The sequence below is a fragment of the Aquarana catesbeiana genome, linkage group LG04 (assembly GCF_042186555.1).
Source record: "Aquarana catesbeiana isolate 2022-GZ linkage group LG04, ASM4218655v1, whole genome shotgun sequence".
NCBI classification, from domain to species: Eukaryota; Metazoa; Chordata; class Amphibia; order Anura; family Ranidae; genus Aquarana; species Aquarana catesbeiana.
Window position 1 is genome coordinate 493,482,272 of NC_133327.1, and position 19,156 is coordinate 493,501,427.

The 19,156-nt window shown below is 44.7% G+C and overlaps 1 protein-coding gene across 1 annotated transcript in view; it reads right to left on the reverse strand.

Annotated features, from left to right (window-relative positions):
- Positions 1-7,877, reverse strand: part of LOC141140469 (centromere protein H-like) — a 213,698-nt gene extending 205,821 nt beyond the window's left edge. The window contains exon 1 of the mRNA XM_073627689.1: positions 7,631-7,877. Coding sequence (XP_073483790.1) covers positions 7,631-7,764 — 134 coding nt within the window. The 5' untranslated portion in view covers positions 7,765-7,877. The remainder of the gene's footprint in view (positions 1-7,630) is intronic.
- Positions 7,878-19,156: the final 11,279 nt, after the last annotated feature.

The following is a 19,156-nucleotide window of genomic DNA, read 5'->3' on the forward strand; positions in this document are numbered from 1 at the left end:
AGCATCTCAGTTTTTTACTGTGAGAAACTCTTTCATAAGCTGAGATGTTTCCTTCCCTGTCAGCTTCTGTATACACTTAAAGCAGAAGGGTTTAGGATGATCTGGGGGTAACCCATCATTACAGTTCCCGCATCTCTTAGAGTAGAGGATTTCACAGGAGCTGGCAACCTCACGGGTAGTGGCATCGTCCCCTGAAATAAAAAATACAGGAATCAACTTATAGCACTGTAACACCCAGAGGAGAAGAGTTGGGGTACCCTCCCCCAGCTAAACCTCCAGCGGCCGGTCAGACTTACCCCCTGTGGTCTCCTCCATGGCCGTGGACCCTGTGGGTCTCTCCTCATGTTCCATACTGCTGGTGTCAGTGAACCTCTTCGGATAGCCCCTGACACAAATAAGCGGCAGCTGGTCTGTAGGAGAAATGGGCGCCTGCTCCTTCTGGATTTATATCCCCTTTCTGAAATGTGAGGCTGTTGCTTCCTCCCCTCCACCACGCTGACGCCGCCATTTTGCTGTAGACCAGAAATTACATGGGGCGCGCTAAAGCTCACTTCCTGTTCAGTGGAGAAAGTGATGTCATTCCTCCACGATCTTCAGGAAGATGGCGTGAGCGCCCACAGGATGCTGAGCGGTGTCTTCTCAAACTCCCTCCACTGCAAGAGGGAAATAACCGCGCAAGCTCGGCGGAGGGCGGCGTAGCTCCAGCCCAGCTACAGACTCACCCCCTGCTGATCGAAGGCAACAAACCTGACCAGCCACGCTGCACTAGGGGATCCCCCCTGCATAAGGAAGGCAACACCGCAGCCCTGTCGGAAGGAAAACCAAGCTCTTTTTCTGCACGAACAATGGTTAGTAGCACTGTTGCTGGTTAGGGATAGATATACTATACATGCCCACGGGGAATAAAATCATAAGTGGATGACACAGTATAAAATAAAAAGCAAATGGACAAAAAACCTTTGTATAAGGGCTAACAGTCCGCAATCCAGGGCAAGCCTTTAGGGAAGCATGAAGCAGGCTCCAAGTACATGAAAAAGAATAAGCAGAAAAAAAGCGTCTCCAGATCAGGATCAGTTAGATATGTTTAATATACAAATCGAATATGTCCACTTACATATAATAAAAAGCAAGTAGAGCACAGGTAATCCTCAGGTAGTGATGTTCCAGCGTGAGCAGCCTGTTTGTAAAGATCTGTCCATAGGAAAGAAGAAGCAGTCCCGTCCAGCAGGATGTGTAGACTCTATCCTAGGGATTGGAAACGAGGCTTGGCTCGGATGAGCTGTGGAACGCAGGCCTCTGGTGCAGTGACGTCACTAGCAGTGCGACGACTTTTCGGCGCATGCGCACTGTATTGTACAGGCGTGCGCCTTCAGGCATTGAGGACAAAAGCTCCTTGGCGCCTTATATGTGCTAACACTTGGAGCCATCTAGTGGGGATTGTATAAACAACACAATCTACATAGGAGGACTCCAGCAACAAATAAATAATATATGACAAATGCAAAAGAACTCTAGAGATATAGTTGGATGGGGGTCTCTGATGAAAAAAAAAAAAAAAAAAATGGAAATAAAAATAACTATATTGGGATAATATTAAAAACATATACATTGTATAATAAAAATGTATATGTATAATAAAAATGGACAATGAATAGGAACAATATATAAGAAATAAACAGAGGAGCAGGTCATCACAAACTTCGGAAACTATAAAGATTTTTAATCTTTCCAAACATGTCCTTTCTTGCAGAAACAACATTACTAAGCAAAGGTTTAAACTTTGCACCTACTTCCAAGCCAGACCCATATGTGCTATTTAAAGATCTTAACAAATATAAGACACCTCACACTTAAAAGATTCTTTGAAATCCAAAAGACAAAACATCCTGAGACTGTCAGCAGTTCTCATACTGACGAACCTACTCTGCTGCAGACCACATCCGTTGAGTTCAGTTTTGATACGAACTTGATGGATCAACTTGAGGAACTCAATCTAGATAGTACCGTTTCCAATTTGGATCTTTACACACAACACTTATCTACCTCACCGCCAGTACAACATTCCTCTTTAAAACCCAAATCTATTTTTTATCCTTATCAGTCAAAAGGTCCACACGAAACCACATTTTTGCTGATATGAAAAAATTATGCTCTCACCCATCCCCATGTAATCCAAATCTGGGGCATCTCACTCCAGAATACCAAGCTCTAAAATCTCTTGCTGACAATGAGAATCTAATTGTTAAGACTGCAGACAAGGGAGGAGGGGTTGTCATTATGGACCGAGATGACTACATTAAAGAAGCATACCGCCTTCTTGCTGATACCTCTACATACAGGAGATTAACGAAGGATCCCCTTCCTGAGTACAAATCTGAAATCAATCTCCTAATAGAAAGGGCAACACAATCTCATATTCTGGAGAAATCTGAAGTCTCATTTTTAATCAAGGATTTTTATCACACCCCCTATTTTTATCACATCCCCAAAGTCCCCAAAAGTCTAACCAATCCTCCCGGTAGGCCCATTATAGCAGCCATGGATAGCATAACTTCAGGGCTTTCCAAGTATATAGACTATTACCTTCAGCTTCTGGCTCAGGGCCTTCAGTCCTATATTAGGGACGGTACCCATCTTTTAGAGTTACTCGAACCATATTCCTGTAATAGTGATTATATTTGGATGTCATTAGATGTTAGCTCCTTATACACATCCATTCCACATGCTTTTGGACTTGCAGCTCTCCTTCATTTCCCGTTTCAGGATCAGTACATGAATGACAGACAAACTGCATTCATTTTGGATTGTACTGAATTCTGTCTTGAACATAATTACTTTGCCTTGGACGATCAATTTTATGTGCAAGTCCAAGGCACTGCGATGGGCACTAATTTTGCTCCCTCGTATGCCAACGTAGCAATGGGTCTCTGGGAACACAAGTACATATGGAACAATAATCCTTATTCAAGGCATCTTATAGACTACGGCAGGTATATAGATGATATTGTTATCATCTGGAACGGTTCCCCTCAGGATACACTAGATTTTGTCAACCACTGTAATGACAATCCGCATGGCCTAAGATTCACTTATGTCTCTGATGCGGAGAAATTGGCATTTTTGGATTTAGAGCTATATCATGATGGGGACACTATACATGCCAGAAACTATTCCAAACCTACTGCCGGCAATTCACTGTTACACTACAAAAGTTACCACTACCATAAGTGGAAGAATATTCCAAGAGCCCAATTTTGCCACCTCAAACGTAATTGTACCAATCACCATGATTTCATTAAAGAGAGTAGTGTGCTCAGTCAAAAACAGAGATAAAGGATACCCAGAACCACTCATCCAGGAGGCATATATGCATTATCTACTAGATACCCCTCTACAGAGTAAAAAAGAAGCTACTGACCAATCACTCCGTTTCACCACCAGATTCCATCATGATCACAAAAAAATGGAATCTATTCTTAAAAAGCACCGGCCAATACTCCTAGAGGACCTCCATCTAAAAACTTCTAAAATCTTTCACCCAAATTCCCTATAGTAACTTATAGAAGAGCACCCAATCTTAAAAATAAAATTGCCACTAGCAAGCTGAAACCCCCGTCTACACAGTCCAGTCCACGCTTGTGTTTACTTCCACTACATGGCATGTTTCATATATATCTCTATCTTTTTTTTTTTTTTTCATCAGAGACCCCCATCCAACTATATCTCTAGAGTTCTTTTGCATTTGTCATATATTATTTATTTGTTGCTGGAGTCCTCCTATGTAGATTGTGTTGTTTATACAATCCCCACTAGATGGCTCCAAGTGTTAGCACATACAAGGCTCCAAGGAGCCTTTGTCCTCTATGCTTGAGGAAGGTGCGTGCCTGTACAATACAGTGCGCATACGCTGAAACGTCGTCACCACGCCAGAGGCCTGCGTTCCACAGCTCATCCGAGCCAAGCCTCGTTTCCAATCCCTAGGATAGAGTCTACACATCCTACTGGATGGGACTGCTTCTTCCTTCCTATGGACGGATCTTTACAAACAGGCTGCTCACGCTGGGACATCACTACCTGAGGATTACCTGTGCTCTACTTGCTTTTTATTATATGTAAGTGGACATATTCGATTTGTATATTAAACATATCTAACGCATCCTGATCTGGAGGTGCTTTTTTACTGCTTATTCTTTTTCCTTTTCTGCACAGCCACTGCAGAAGTAAGGAGAGGAGGCAGGAAAATTAGCCCCTGAAGTTCTGGGTACACCCCTGTACCCAGGGTCCTTCAGCGCTCAGGGGGGCTCTTCCAGTTTCTGCTGCCCCCCCCTGAGGAAAGGATAGGGGAACCCCCCAGGAAGCATAAATATATCCTGCCGGACCCAGAGGCTTCCCAGGCATTTGGTCCAGCTCCCAGGGGGAGACCACCAGCCCCAGGCTTCGGGTCTTACAAGAAAAATATCAAACGGTTTTGCTGTGGGGAAACAAAATCAAGAACTGAGGAGCACAGGTAGTGGCAGGGGTTTTAACCTCTTTGTTGATTGTGCTTCCTGGCAGGTGGGACCAGTCATCTCTCAGGGTGCCGTCCTGGAAGAGGACTTGAGAAAATAATGTTCTTTAGCAAGGAACATACATGCCACAATAATAATTATGCTACCAAAATTAGTGTGTACTGAAAATTGCCTACAGCATTGCTCCTGTTTCTTGTTGCTGGCGGCTGCCATTTTGCTGATGCCCAGAGCCCCTCAGCAGAAGTAAATCATAAAGCAGAACTAAACCCATGGATTTAAACTTTGGTTTCAGAAAACCTACATTCTTGGAATGCTGTGATTACTAACTGTCACATTTGCTTGTTTCCTCAACCAATTAAATGGCTGGTGTCATAACTGATCACATGCGCAGCACCATGGCAGTTGAAGATCAAACAGAATCAGCTTCCTTGGCTGTAGTGTAAAGGATAGGAGGGTTTAATTCTGCTTTAACCACTTAACAACCAGCCCATAGCCGAATGACGGCTACAGGGCGGTTGCTTAACTCTGGGAGGGCGTGCTATGACGTCCTCCCAGAATCCCACTCTTGCGCGCCCCCTGGGGCGCGCACCCGAGAACATCCGTGACCGCTACTTGCGGCAGTTTACCATGTGATCGTTCCGTCATGACACCGGTTCCTCCCTCCCCTCTGTGTATCGATCGGTACAGAGGGGGAGGGATCGGATGACAGCAGCGCTCTGGCCTGGATGTGTAGTGCCCACAGCGCTGCTCTGTAATAAATGCAGTCACATCCAGGCATCCATCCCTCCATGCTCTGCAATACCCTGCAATACTCGGTACAGAGGGGCAGGGATCGGATGGCAGCAGCGCTGTGGGCTGGATGTGTAGTGCCCACAGCGCTGCTCTGACTAATGCAGTCACATCCAGCCATCCCTCCGTGCTCAGCAATACCCTGCACTACTCTGCAATACCCAGCCATACCCAGCCTCTGTATGTGGCCAGGCTGTGGTAGTCTCACACATGTGGTATCGCCGTACTCAGGAGGAGTAGGTGAATCTATTTTGGGGTGTCGTTTTTGGTATGTACATGCTATGTGCTAGAAATATTGTATAAATGGACAACTGTGTTAAAAAAAAAAAAAAAAGGCGTTTTAACCACTCATACAACGTCCTTGACTTTGTGTGGGGATATCTGAATGATGCCTGCAGCTACAGTTTTTTCAGCTGGCGATTCCCTACACCATAGGAACGATCATAGCGGCTGTTCCACTGCTTGATTGTTCTTGCGAGAGGGGACGCCCCCCCCCCACCGCCCTCAGGTGCTTCTACCAACTCACTGCTACGATCAAAGGTAGGATCGTTTTTCTTTTTCTTTTTTTTTTTTTTTTTTTTTACATTAATTTCAGGCTTCCCAGCCTAAAGGTAAGATGTGGGGTCTTATTGACCCCATATCTCACTGTAAAGAGGACCTGTCATGCCATATTCCTATTACAAGGGATGTTTACATTCCTAGTAATAGGAATAAAAGTGATCAAAAAATTAATTTTTTGGAAAAAAGCATCAAACTAAAATAAAGTAAAATGAACAATAAAACAAAAAAAAATTTTAAAGCGCCCCTGTCCCCGTGTGCTCGCACGCAGAAGCAAATGCATACGCAAGTCCCGCACGCATATAAAAATAGTGTTCAAACCACACATGTGAGGTATCGCTGCGATCGTTCGAGCAAGAGCAATAATTTTGGCCCTAGACCTCCTCTGTAACTCAAAACATGTAACCAGTAAAAAATGTTAAACGTCGCCTATGGGGATTTTTAAGTAGCGAAGTTTGGCGCCATTCCACGAGCGTGTGCAATTTTGAAGGGTGAAATGTTAGGTATCTATTTACTCGGCATAACTTCATCTTTCACATTATGCAAAAACATTGAGCTTACTTTACGTTTTTTTTTTTTTTTAAAGCACAAAACTGTTTTTTTCCCCAAAAAAATGCGTTCGAAAAATTGCTGCGCAAATACTGTTATATATATATATATATATATATATATATATATATATATATATATATATATATATATATATATATATATATATATATATATATATATATATATATATAATGTTTTGGAGTTCTATGTAATTTTCTAGCAAATAAATGATGATTTTTACATGTAGGAGAGAAATGTCAGAATTGGCCTGGGTGCTCCAGAACGCCTGAAGGTGCTCTGTGCATGTTGGGCCTCTGTATGTGGCCACACTGTGTAAAAGTCTCACACATGTGGTATCGCCATACTCGGGAGTAATAGCAGAATGTTTTTTGGAGTGTAATTTGTGGTATGCATATGCTGTGTGTGAGAAATAACCTGCTAATATAACAATTTTGTGAAAAAAAGAAAAAAATCTTGATTTTGCAAATAATTGTGGGGAAAAAAATGACAACTTAAAAAAACTCATCATGCATCTTTCTAAATACCTTGGAATGTCTTCTTTCCAAAAAGGGGTCATTTGGGGGGTATTTGTACTTTTCTGGCATGTTAGGGTCTGAAGAAATTAGATAGGCCGTCAGTACTTTAGGTGTGATCAATTTTCAGATATTGGCACCATAGCTTTTGGAATTAGTAAGAAAAATTACTAATTTGCAAAATTTTATAACAGAAACGAACAAAAGTGCATTTTTTTTTTTTTTTTTAACAGAATTTTCGGTCCTTTTTCTTTTATAGCACAAAAAATAAAGAACCCAGTGCTGATTAAATACCACCAAAAGAAAGCTCTATTTGTGTGAAAAAAGGACAAAAATTTCATATAGTTACAGTGTTGCATGACTGAGTAATTGTCATTCAAAATGTGAGAGCACTGAAAGCTGAGAATTGGTCTGGTTATTAAGGGGGTTTAAGTGCCCAGTGGTCAAGTGGTTAAGGTTGTCAGCAGATCAGCCTCTATAAATTCGCCAGTGCCTAAAAATGGAGAGCAGGGTGAGACAGTAATAGGATATTAAACAGTATAGGCACTTTAATGATTACATTTAAAGTGGAACTTTAGTCTGAAAATTAAGTGGACTGTCTAGTTTAAACACAGCTGCGGTGTTCCTTGGTGTTCCTTTTAGCCATACCTAGTTTTTTTTTTTTTTTTTTTTTTTTTTAACAATAGTTACCAAATGAGTTGCATAAAGACTTTTGGCCCTTTGTTGGCTTCAGGGGAATCTTCAAGACTTCTTAGAGCATTAGGGAGGCAACTCTTCAGACATTTGACACTTGCATTGTGAAGTTGTACAAGTATTTCAGGCATTTGATCCCTGTAAACAGACACACATCAGACATGCAATCTTTGGATGTTATAATTTATATAAAACAAAGAAATTATAAAGAAGCCACAAAACTTGAAAATTTACAGCAAAACCTTTTATTTCGGGGAGATTTCATCTCACTTCCTGTTGTGTCTAAGGAACAGAAAGTGAAGGTATTGGGGCACATCTAACAAAGGTTTTGAAGTGGAAGATAAGGTCAACTATAACTATTCTTAAAAATGCTGCAAAGGCTGTATAAAAAACACATGTTGTTGTGCAAAATTTTATATTAAATGTATTGTCATAAGAGTCTCCCAGTGTCTGTTCTCTCCCAGCCCGCTCTAAAGAGCTGACTGGGGCAGACTGACGCTGGTTGAGACCTGTTAGGTAGTGGAAAACTTCCTGGTGTTTGGAGAGAGGTGTTTGCGGAGAGAGGACATGTCCTCCAGCAAAGGGCCCCTGTGAAATGCACAGAACGATCATCTGGTGGGGGTGTGTTCGCTCTGCAAAGACATTATCAGTTTAGTGGTTGTTTGCTCTTGTCACCCCCGGTATGCCTGATCAACATGTTTGGGGTGCCATGACGTACACCTGCAGATAATCTCCCATCCATGAGGAACTCTAGTCATCGTCATTTGGTTGTATGTATTTTGTTGTGTTAAATCCTTATATGGTCATTCACATCCTGTGTTCATGTCCTGTGAGGTCACAAGCTTTGTAAGAGGTGTTTGGCTGTTGGAAGCCCAACCCTCGAGTTTTGGGACTTCCTGTTATGCTAATAAAGAGCCAGGACACTGCTCGGGAGGGGGGCTTGGCAGGCAGTGTGATGCTGGAGCTGAGAACGCAAGGATGTGTTGATGTCTGTTTGTGGGTAAGGGGGCACAAACCAGAGGATGGGCTACACCAGAGGATGGCATACAATCATAAGGTGAGATGCATTTATATCATTAGACGAAATTGTTATTATTAGAAACAGGAGATTTGGCTATGTGCTCTGCGTGCAGCCAAATTTCGATAACAATGTATACATACTTTTTTTTTAATCCTGTCCAGTCACATGATCCAGAAGCTCCAGATCTCATGGGTCAGACAGCTGTTGCTGCAGAGGAGACATGCCTCCCAACTGTCCCCGATTCGCCAGGACCATCCCAGAAATTGGTCTGTGTCCTGGAGTACTGGCAAATCAGGGCTGAGTCCCGGAATGCCTGGGACGTCTCGTTTCCCGCATGCCGCGAGCAACACATAATGTAGCAGCCGGCATCTCTCCTAGGCACACAGCGCAGAGCAGAGTGCACTGAACCCACCCCTCCTCCTCCTGTGTGTTCCTGTACACAGAGTAAGAGGTGGGGGAGCAGCACACCACTGCCACAACACAGCTGATCTGAGGTCGGATAACCACAGCCGCATGTCTTCCCGACAGTCCTGCCAGTGTGGGAATTAGGAGTTCATAACCCCAGCCCCCCCCGCCAGCACCAGCCCCCCCCCCCCCCCCAATCGCCTCTCTCCAATGAGTCTTCTCTCCAAGTCCCGCCAGCAGACCCCTCCCCACCCCCCCAACACTCTTGCTGTGAATGTTCTCTCTCCTGCCAGGTCTGTGACAATTTCTTTTCTGAGACTTGCAGAGGAGGGAGGCATGGGTGAGAAGGATGGATCTGGGATGGGGGGGGTGAATGGATGGAATCAGGAGAGTGGATGGAGCCAGGATGGGACCAAGGAGAAAGATGGTGCCGGGATGGGATCAGGATAGTGGATGGATGGAGTCGGAATGGGATTGAGGGAATATATGGAGCCACCCACTGCATTCTGTACATTACACACTCCTGTCCCCTGCATTCTATACATTACACACTCCTGCCCCCTGCATGCTGTAAATTACACACACACACAATACTGTACATTATATACGTCTCACCAAAGTCTTCATCGTCTCAACAGTTGCTGGTTGCTAGTCCTTCTTTAAAGTAGGCTCAGACAAAGCAATCAAAGCGTATTTTATAGGTACAAGGAAGCCTGGGTTTTGTTTAACCACATCCCTTGAGTCCCTCCCACTGCTAAGCGCTTGGCCACGCCCACATTTTACAGGGCCACAGATCTTTTCCCTCCTCTAGTGTCCCTCATTCTGAAGTTCAAATGTGGGGAGGTATGGGGGAGAGGAGGAAGCAACGACAACAGATGAACCATTGGAGCCTATGGGTGATGTCATGGCTCCAGGAATTGAATGTTGGGTGATCCCTTACTCAGGGAAGTCAGCGCTGCTGGATCATGTGATCAGATCTGACCAGATAATAAAAAGGAATAAAAATGTAAAAGCAAGCAGATACAAAATAAAAGGACACTTACCTGTCCAAGGATCCAGCACTGTCCTCATCCGGGCCAGTTCTGCGACAGTCTTGGGTCCCTGGCACCGCTGTGCTTACTTTGGGAAGCCAGCTGTAACTTCTTGCAGATTCACAGCCAGCTCCCCACTGTGCATGCGTGAGCCGTACTGCACCCTGTGCATGACCCCGCAAGCCTCCTGGTACCCGTAACGTGTTCCCAAGAGGCTGCGGGCTTAAGAGGGAGCCAAATTTGCACTCAGATTACTTAGGCGATCCAGAAGTGCGCAGAAGTTGAGGGGAGGAAGAAGAGACAGAAAAGTGGAAAGTGAAACTTTCATTTAGGGATGAAGTTACACATCTAAAAATAGATTTTTAGCCTTAGATATACTGAAAATCTAAGCCGAGAAAATATAGAGGCTTAGAGGCTGCAATTTCAGATCGTCCCACTGAAAATGCTATCTGCCTGGTTGTCATGCTGAATTGATGGCTTTAGTATTCAGATCAGAAGTTATGACTAAACTTTGACTTTGTGAGATTCAGAAAATGGAAGGGATTAAAGATTAGTAGGAGGCGCGATTGGCTGCCTTCAGGCGATCCCTGAAAACGCATCTCTTCAGGGAAGCCTGAGTAAAGCTGGATACAAACACTATACAATATTCTGTAGATTTTTTCCTTTAGATTTACCAAAACCATATAATGAGGTCAAATCTTAAGAGTCTCAATTTGTATGCAATCAGGCAGGCCCTTGCACTACATGGTTTGAGTGCATCTAAAAGAAATCCGACAAAAGTTGTATAGTGTGTATGGGTTCTTAGAGATAGCCGGATGAATTAAGGTAGAGAGTTCCAGAGGATTGGAGAAGTCCTTCAGATGAGCATGGGAGAAGAAGACAAGGGAGTTTGAGAGCAGGAGGTCTTGAGATGAGCAGAGAAGACGGTTTGGGTGATATTTGGAGACAAGTTTGGAGATGTAGCTCGGGGAGGAGTTGTGAATGGCTTTGTATGTTAATATTTTGAATTTAATTCGCTGGGCAATCAGAAGCCAATGTAGGGATTGGAGGAGAGGGGTAGCAGACACTAAGCGGTTGGTAAGGTAAGAAGTCTGGCAGCAGCAGCAGCATTTATGATAGATTGAAAAGGAGATGTCCTAAGGAGAGGTAGGCCTGGCCTATGAGAAGGGCGTTGCAAAAGTCAAGAGATAACAAGGGAGTGAATGAGTAGTTTGGTGGTTTCATTAGTTAAAAAGGGGCACATTTTAGAGATGTTATGGAGGTGAAGTCTACAAGCTTTTGACAATGATTGGATTTGGGGCTGAAAGGACAGGTCAGAGTCTAGGATTACACCTAGTACCCTGGCATTAGGGGAGGGATTGATGGTTGCATTATTGATTTTGATGGAAAAGTCATGGAAGGGGGCAGAGGGGAAAAGGGGGGTGTTATCAGCTTGGTCTTAGAGAGATTTAGTTTAAGGAAGTGGTGCAACATCCATGCTGATATGTCAGCAAGTTAGTAATGAGAGAGGAGACTGAAAGTCAATGGCAGCCTTCTTGTTATAGGTTTCCATCAAGTCCTCATCAGCATCTACTGGCATTCTGCACCCAAAGTAAGGGAAGTTTACAAGTTACCTGAATGTGTAGATTGAATGCTATGAGTAATTATTAATTGTACTTGCATATCTCCCAACTTTGAGGTGGGAACAAGGGACACCTACAGTGCCTTGAAAAAGTATTCATATCCCTTGAAATTTTCCACATTTTGTCATGTTACAACCAAAAACGTAAAATGTATTTTATGAAATAGACCAACACAAAGTGGCACACAATTGTGAAGTGGAAGGAAAATGATAAATGGTTTTCAACATTTTTTTTCAAATAAATATCTGAAAAGTACAGTGCGCATTTGTATTCAGCCCCCTTTACTCTGATACCCCTAACTAAAATCTAGTGGAACCAATTGCCTTCAGAAGTCACCTAATTAGTAAATAGAGTCCACCTGTGTGTAATTTAATCTCTATAAATACAGCTGTTCTGTGAAGCCCTCAGAGGTTAGAGAACCTTAGTGAACAAACAGCATCATGAAGGCCAAGGAATACACCAGACAGGTCAGGGATAACTTTAAGTTTAAAGCAGGGTTAGGTTATAAAAAAAAAAAAAAATGATATCCCAAGCTTTGAACATCTCACGGAGCACTGTTCAATCCACCATCAGAAAAGGGAAAGAGTATGGCACAACTGCAAACCTACCAAGACATGGCCGCCCACCTAAACCGACAGGCCGGGCAAGGAGAGCATTAAACAGAGAAGCAGCCAAGAGGCCCATGGTAACTCTGGAGGAGCTGCAGAAATGCACAGCTCAGGTGGCAGAATCTGCCCACAGGACAATCAGTCGTGCACTCCACAAATCTGGCCTTTATGGAAGAGTGGCAAGAAGAAAGCCATTGTTGAAAGAAAGCCATAAGAAGTCCCATTTGCGAGAAGCCTTGTGGGGGACACAGCAAACATGTGGAATGTGGTGCCAGGGCAAGGCTGGGTCAGATGAGACCAAAATTGAACTTTTGGCTTAAAAGCAAAATGCTATGTGTGGTGGAAAACTAACACTGCACATCACCCTGAACACACCATCCTCACTGGGAAACATGGTGGTGGCAGCATCATGTTGTGGGGATGCTTTTCTTCAGCAGGGACAGGGAATCTGGTCAGAGTTAATGGGAAGATGGATGGAGCCAAATACAGGGCAATCTTAGAAGAAAACTTATTAGAGTGTGCAATAGACTTGAGACGGGGCAGAAGTTCGCCTTCCAGCAGGACAATGACCCTAAACATACATCCAGAACTACAATGGAATGGTTTACAGCAAAAAACAAAAAAGAAGGAGGGCGCACCAACCTAGTGCATTACCACTAATAAACTTTAATGCAGCATAAAAACAGCAAAAACAATACTCACAAATGAGCTTGCAAAACCAGCTTTGAAAAGGGCGCAACAGCGCTGTTTCTGTGAATCGACACACCAGGACCTATTGCCAAGAGGGTCAAACCGGTGCAAACGGCTAACGCGTTTCGGGGGAGCACCCCTTTCTTCAGAGCCTGAGCGGGCAATGGTTGGTCTCTCAAACTTCTCTCTCTATAAATGTGCCTGTATCTGCCACACCCAATTGGTGGCGACGCCCCCCCCTCCTCAAAAGACATAGGCAACACCCACCCATTTGGGCTAACCCTCCCTGGACCCATCCCTCTGAGTGCGATCTCTATTTGAGCCAGATAGTAAAAAACAATAACAAGCATCACTCAATGTTGCCTGCTAAATGATGAGCCAAAGGATCTATAGTGCTATCAGCATGGACCACATAACACAAGGCGCAGCCGCTCCGGACAACCACCACTCATGCATGCAGATTACACATACCTCAAATCATGCATGCAGATCAGTCAGTAGCCCCATACCATAGATGCACCAGGATGGATATTGCGGGGCTTCTCCGGCTCCCAGGAGCCATAATAATACTGCAAATAGCGTGTGGAACGCACGCCGCCCGAAGAACCAGGAAGTGCGGGCGTTCCTGCGTTCCACCCGCAACTTCCGGCTGATCGCGGCGTCATTTCCCCTTCCAGAAGTGTCAGAAGACACTGTGTGCAGGGGACGCGGCCCGGAAGTGCGGGTGTGTTTGCGTTCCACCCGCTACTTCCAGCCGTCATAGAATGGCCTATAGATGGCTATGATTGATGGTGCGCGCGCATCTCAATGCGCCTGCGCGCCTTACACCACACGTTTGGTTCATGGACACCTGAGCGCAGGAGAGATTTTTACATGGTTTACAGCAAAGCATTGTCATGTGTTAGAATGGCCCAGTCAAAGTCCAGACCTAAATCCAATTGAGAATGTGGCAAGACTTGAAATTTGCTGTTTAGACACTCTCCATCCAATCTGACAGAGCTTGAGCTATTTCGCAAAAAATAAGCAAAAATTTTACTTTAGATGTACAAAGCTGGTAGAGAGACATCCCCAAAAAGAATTGTAGTTGTAATAGCAGCAAAAAGGTGGTTATACAAATATTGACTCGGAGGGCCGAATACAAATGCACACCACACTTCACATATTTGTAAAACCATTTATCATTTTCCTTCCACTTCACAATTAGGCCCCTTTCACACTGGGGCGGTGGGGGCGTCGGCGGTACAACAGCGCTATTTTTAGCGCTGCTGTACCGTCGTTCTTGCAGCGGTATTCGGCCGCTAGCGGTGCGGTTTTAACCCCCGCTGGCGGCCGAAAAAGGGTTAAAATCCCTCGTACAGCGCGGCTATAGCCGCGCTGGCCCATTGATTTCAATGGGCAGGAGCGGTTTAGGAGCGGTGAATACACCGCTCCAAAGAAGCGGTTTGCAGGACTTTTTTCACCGTCCTGCCAGCGCACCGCTTCAGTGTGAAAGCCCTCGGGCTTTCACACTGAACAAACAGCGGAGGCTGTTTAGGGGCGGTTTGCAGGCGGTATTTTTAGCGCAATACCGCCTGCAAACCGCCTCAGTGTGAAAGGGGCCTTATGTGCCACTTTTTGTTGGTCTATCACATAAAATACCAATAAATTATTTACGTTTTTGGTTGTAACATAAAATGTGGAGAATTTCAAGGGGTATGAATACGATTTCAAGGCACTGCATTAGCAAATATATGTAGACATAGGACAGACCCCTACCACGCCCCCTTAACCTCTTCCCACCCACAATACATATAATGGCGGGGTGGGAGCTCAGTTGTTCCGAGCCGACATACCCATACATCGCTCAGAACGAGAGGCCATGCAGCGGAGTGATCCTGTAATGGCTGTGATAACAGGACATAGCCAAATGGAGCGGCAGAGTGGTGCAGTGGGTAGCACTCTCGCCTAGCAGTAAGAAGGGTCGCTGGATCAAATCCCGACCACGACACCACCTGCCTGGAGTTTGTATGTTCTCCCTGTGTCTGCGTGGGTTTCCTCCGGGCACTCCGGTTTCCTCCCACACTCCAAAGACATGCTGGTAGGTTAATTGGATCCTGTCTAAATTGGCCCTAGTATAGGTATGAATGTGAGTTAGGCCCCTTTCACACTGGGGCGGTGGGGGCATCGGCGGTACAACAGCGCTATTTTTAGCGCTGCTGTACCGTCGTTCTTGCAGCGGTATTCGGCCGCTAGCGGTTCGGTTTTAACCCCCGCTGGCGGCCGAAAAAGGGTTAAATCCGCTCGTACAGCGCGGCTATAGCTGCGGTATTACCGCGGTATAGCCGCGCTGTCCCATTGATTTCAATGGGCAGGAGCGGTGAATACACCGCTCCTTCCCCGCTCCAAAGAAGCGGCTCGCAGGACTTTTTTTACCGTCCTGCGAGCGCACCGCTTCAGTGTGAAAGCCCTCAGGCTTTCACACTGAACAAACAGCGGAGGCTGTTTAGGGGCGGTTTGCAGGCGGTATTTTTAGCGCAATACCGCCTGAAAACCGCTCCAGTGTGAAAGGGGCCTTAGGGACCTTAGATTGTAAGCTCCTTGAGGGTATAGGGACTGATGTGAATGTATAATATATATGTAAAGCGCTGCGTAAATTGACGGCGCTATATAAGTACCTGAAATAAATAAAAAAAAATAAATAAATAGCCAAGACAGGATTGGGATATGGGTGCTGTGATTGGCCCTCCTGATCATGTGATGGCTGTGCCCAATCACAGCCTTCACAGTGTAAACAGACACGTGTCTCTGTAACAGTTCTCCCTGCTGAGTGGGGGGGGGGGGGGAATCTGCAACCTCTGACAGCTCTGTGTGTAAGGGATGATTTTACATACAGCTGTCACAGATCCAGACACACTGTACACCAAGCACCCCTGTCCCATGAACATCTGTCAGTGTGTCCCATAAACATCTGTACCAGTGCACAAAAAACATCTGCAATAGTGTTCCATTGTGACATCAACATCTATCAGTGTCCACCGGTGAACAATCAAGATCTGGCATTGTACAAGTGCACAAAAACCATCTGTCAGTGTACCAGTGTCCCACCAATAAACAAAACATTTAAAGCGCCCAGTCCCTCCCCGTGCAAAGGCAAACACACGCTGGTCCCGTACACATACGTAAATAGCGCTCCCACCACGCCTTTGGAGATTTTAAATACCAAAGTTTGACACCATTTCACAAGCGTGCGCAATTTTAAAGCGTGATATGTTTGGTGTCTTTACCCGGCACAACAGCATATTTTATCAAAATTGCATCTATTATATTGTCTCGTGTACATTGAAATTCATTATCCACTTCCCACCCGCCATATAGTAAAATGACGGCCGGAAAGTGGTTCTGTTATCCTGACTGGGCTTCATATGACATCCAGCAGGATAAGCCACGATCGCTCGCCCGCAGCGCGGCAATCAGTGGTGTGGTGTGTCAGTCAGTCGCATCTACGATCTAGGTAAAGGGCCTATGACATAGGCTATTTACACTGGAATCAGTTGTGATTGGACACAGCTGATCACGTGGTAAACAGGAAAAGCCATGTATCGGCTTTTCCTCTACTCACACTGACAGGCGCAAGTATAGGAGAGCCGATCGGCTACTCTCCTGACGGGGGGGGGGGGGGTCTGCGCTGATAATCAGTGCATTGATCAGTGCAGACCCATCAAGGATGCCCACTCATGGTCACCAGGGATGCCCGCCATTTTCACCTCATCAGTGCCAATCAGTACTGCCTCATCAGTGACGGAGAGAAAAAATTATTTGCAAAGTTATTTAACAGAAACAAAGACTTTTTTTATTTTATTTGTAGCACAAAAAAGAAAAACCCCAGGGGTGATCAAATACCACCAAAAGAAAGCTCTATTGGTGGGAAAAAGAAAAATTAAAAAAAAAATTTTGTTTGGGTACAGCGTTGCATGACCTCACAATTGTCATTCAAAAAGCGATAGCGCAGGAAGATTTGGGGGGGGTGCCCTGTATTGAAGTGGTTAAAGATTTTTACTTGTAAACAAAAAGCATCAGAAGGCCTGGTCTTAAAGTGGATAATGCCGGAAGTTGTGCCTCTTTATGTGGCTAGGCTGTGAAAAAGTCTTACACATGTGGTGGCGCCATAAAAAAAAATTCCAGGTTTTTTGCTCTCTAGATATTTATAAAAGCATTTGATTCACTTTCTTGGGACTAACTCCAATTTGTTCTGACTCGCTGGGGTTTTGGAGCACACTTTTTATCCTGGTTCAAAGCCCTGTATTCATCACCGTCAGCCTCACTGATGTATGCAGGCTTTTTTCTGACCAGTTTCCTATTTTTTTGGGGTACCCGGCAGGGTTGCCCCCTGTCCTCAGCACTTTTCTATCTTGGCATTGAGGCCATCGGTGGCAGCGATTAGGGCCAATGTCGATATATCATTAGCTTTTTACTGGACCCCAGCATAAGGCACTAATTTTTTTTGCAGATGACATTCTAATCCTGACTAATGACGATCCTACCGAAAGCCCTCTATTACTTTCGCACACTACCAGCAAGAGTACCTTATTTCTTTCCCCGGCTCATGCAAAACCAGAGTCTCCCATTTATTTAGGCTTGGAAAAAAAGAGTTCCTAGATTAGCTCTGTATGTCCACAGGTGCCAAGGGGGCCCCTAACGTCCTTAAGGACTATACAGCGGTGCAGTTCTCCCCATTGACAAGGCTTAATGCGGTTACAGATGTCCCTCTTTAGGTGTTACTCAAACCGCCCAACTGTGATTCGTCTTGATTACAAGCCTTACTCTCGCTTCCACCCCTCTTCCCTGAGCCCCGTGCTGTCGCATGGTGTGTGGATATGAGATTCCGTTCGCTATTCTGGCAACTTGATGTCCTCCTTTTTGCCATTACTTCCTATCACTTACAATCCTTTTTCCCCCAGGCCTTGAGGAGCCTCAGGCATTTTCCTGGTGGCTCTCTCATATTAGATGGGTTCAAGACTTCCTTTCCTCTCGTTCTTTCCCATCTCAGGAGGCCATCCGTGAAACATACAACGCCCCAGCCGGAGAGTGTTACAGATTGCTTCAGCTAAAACACTGGATTGCTGACCTACAATCCACATCCACCTACTCGTAGCAAAAGGCTTTCTATGAACATGCATGCCAGCATGCCCCTGGTCTCACTTCGGCCATGTACACATCCTTGAATAGATGCCCAACCTCAACACCCCTCTTACATGCCCCAATGCCCCCATAGGATTTGGAAGACTGGAGTAAGGCTTGGAAAATAGTGGCCAAATGCTCCTTTAAGGCCTCATGTACACTTCTGCTAGTAAAGGGACATTTAGGAGCAGTTGGGCTTTTTTTTTTTACTGCTCCTGAACTCTCCTCTATGTTATCTTATCAGTACATGTACACAGATTCGTTTATAGTCGTTTCTAGGCAGTTGAGTTTAGAGGCTTTTTTTGAAACCCAAAAAAAAAAAGCGTTCAGAAGCTGTGTTTAGAGTAATTTTTACTGGCGTTTAGGCGCATTTTCATCTAGAAGCGTTTTCAAAAGGAAAACATTTAATTTTGAGCCTGGAAAATGCTAAAAACACACCAAAAACTCAATTATCACTGCCTGCAAGCTTGATATACCATGTAATATTCCCCTCATCAGCCAATTATGCTGTACAATACACAACTTGCATTACTTGAAGTTGAGTCACCAACAGACGTTCTTCTGGTGGCACACTTTTCCTCATGTTGGTGTCCATGTGAACTAGACAGGGTCTAACCTTTTCCAAGAGAATGTCAAAGGTGGCAATTGACATGCGTGTAAAACTAAAAATAAAACAAAAAATTCTCTGCGTAATTACACAGCTGAACATAGATATTAGAAAGTATCCCGTGGACATGGGTTGAGCCATCAATGGATGTGTCCAGTAGCGGCGATCTCTGGTCCTCATGCAATTTGACATCTTTGGAGCCTCAGCAAAAGCGACATCAGGATTTCCTCACACATGCACATCATGGGATCCATATTAACAAACCAACCAAAAAAATAACAGCTAGCTACAAGCGCACGGCTTTCTCAGCTGCTACTCACACGGTTCTCTAACAGAATGGCTGAAATAGTTAATACTTGTTTTTATTGCTTTCTAATCATTT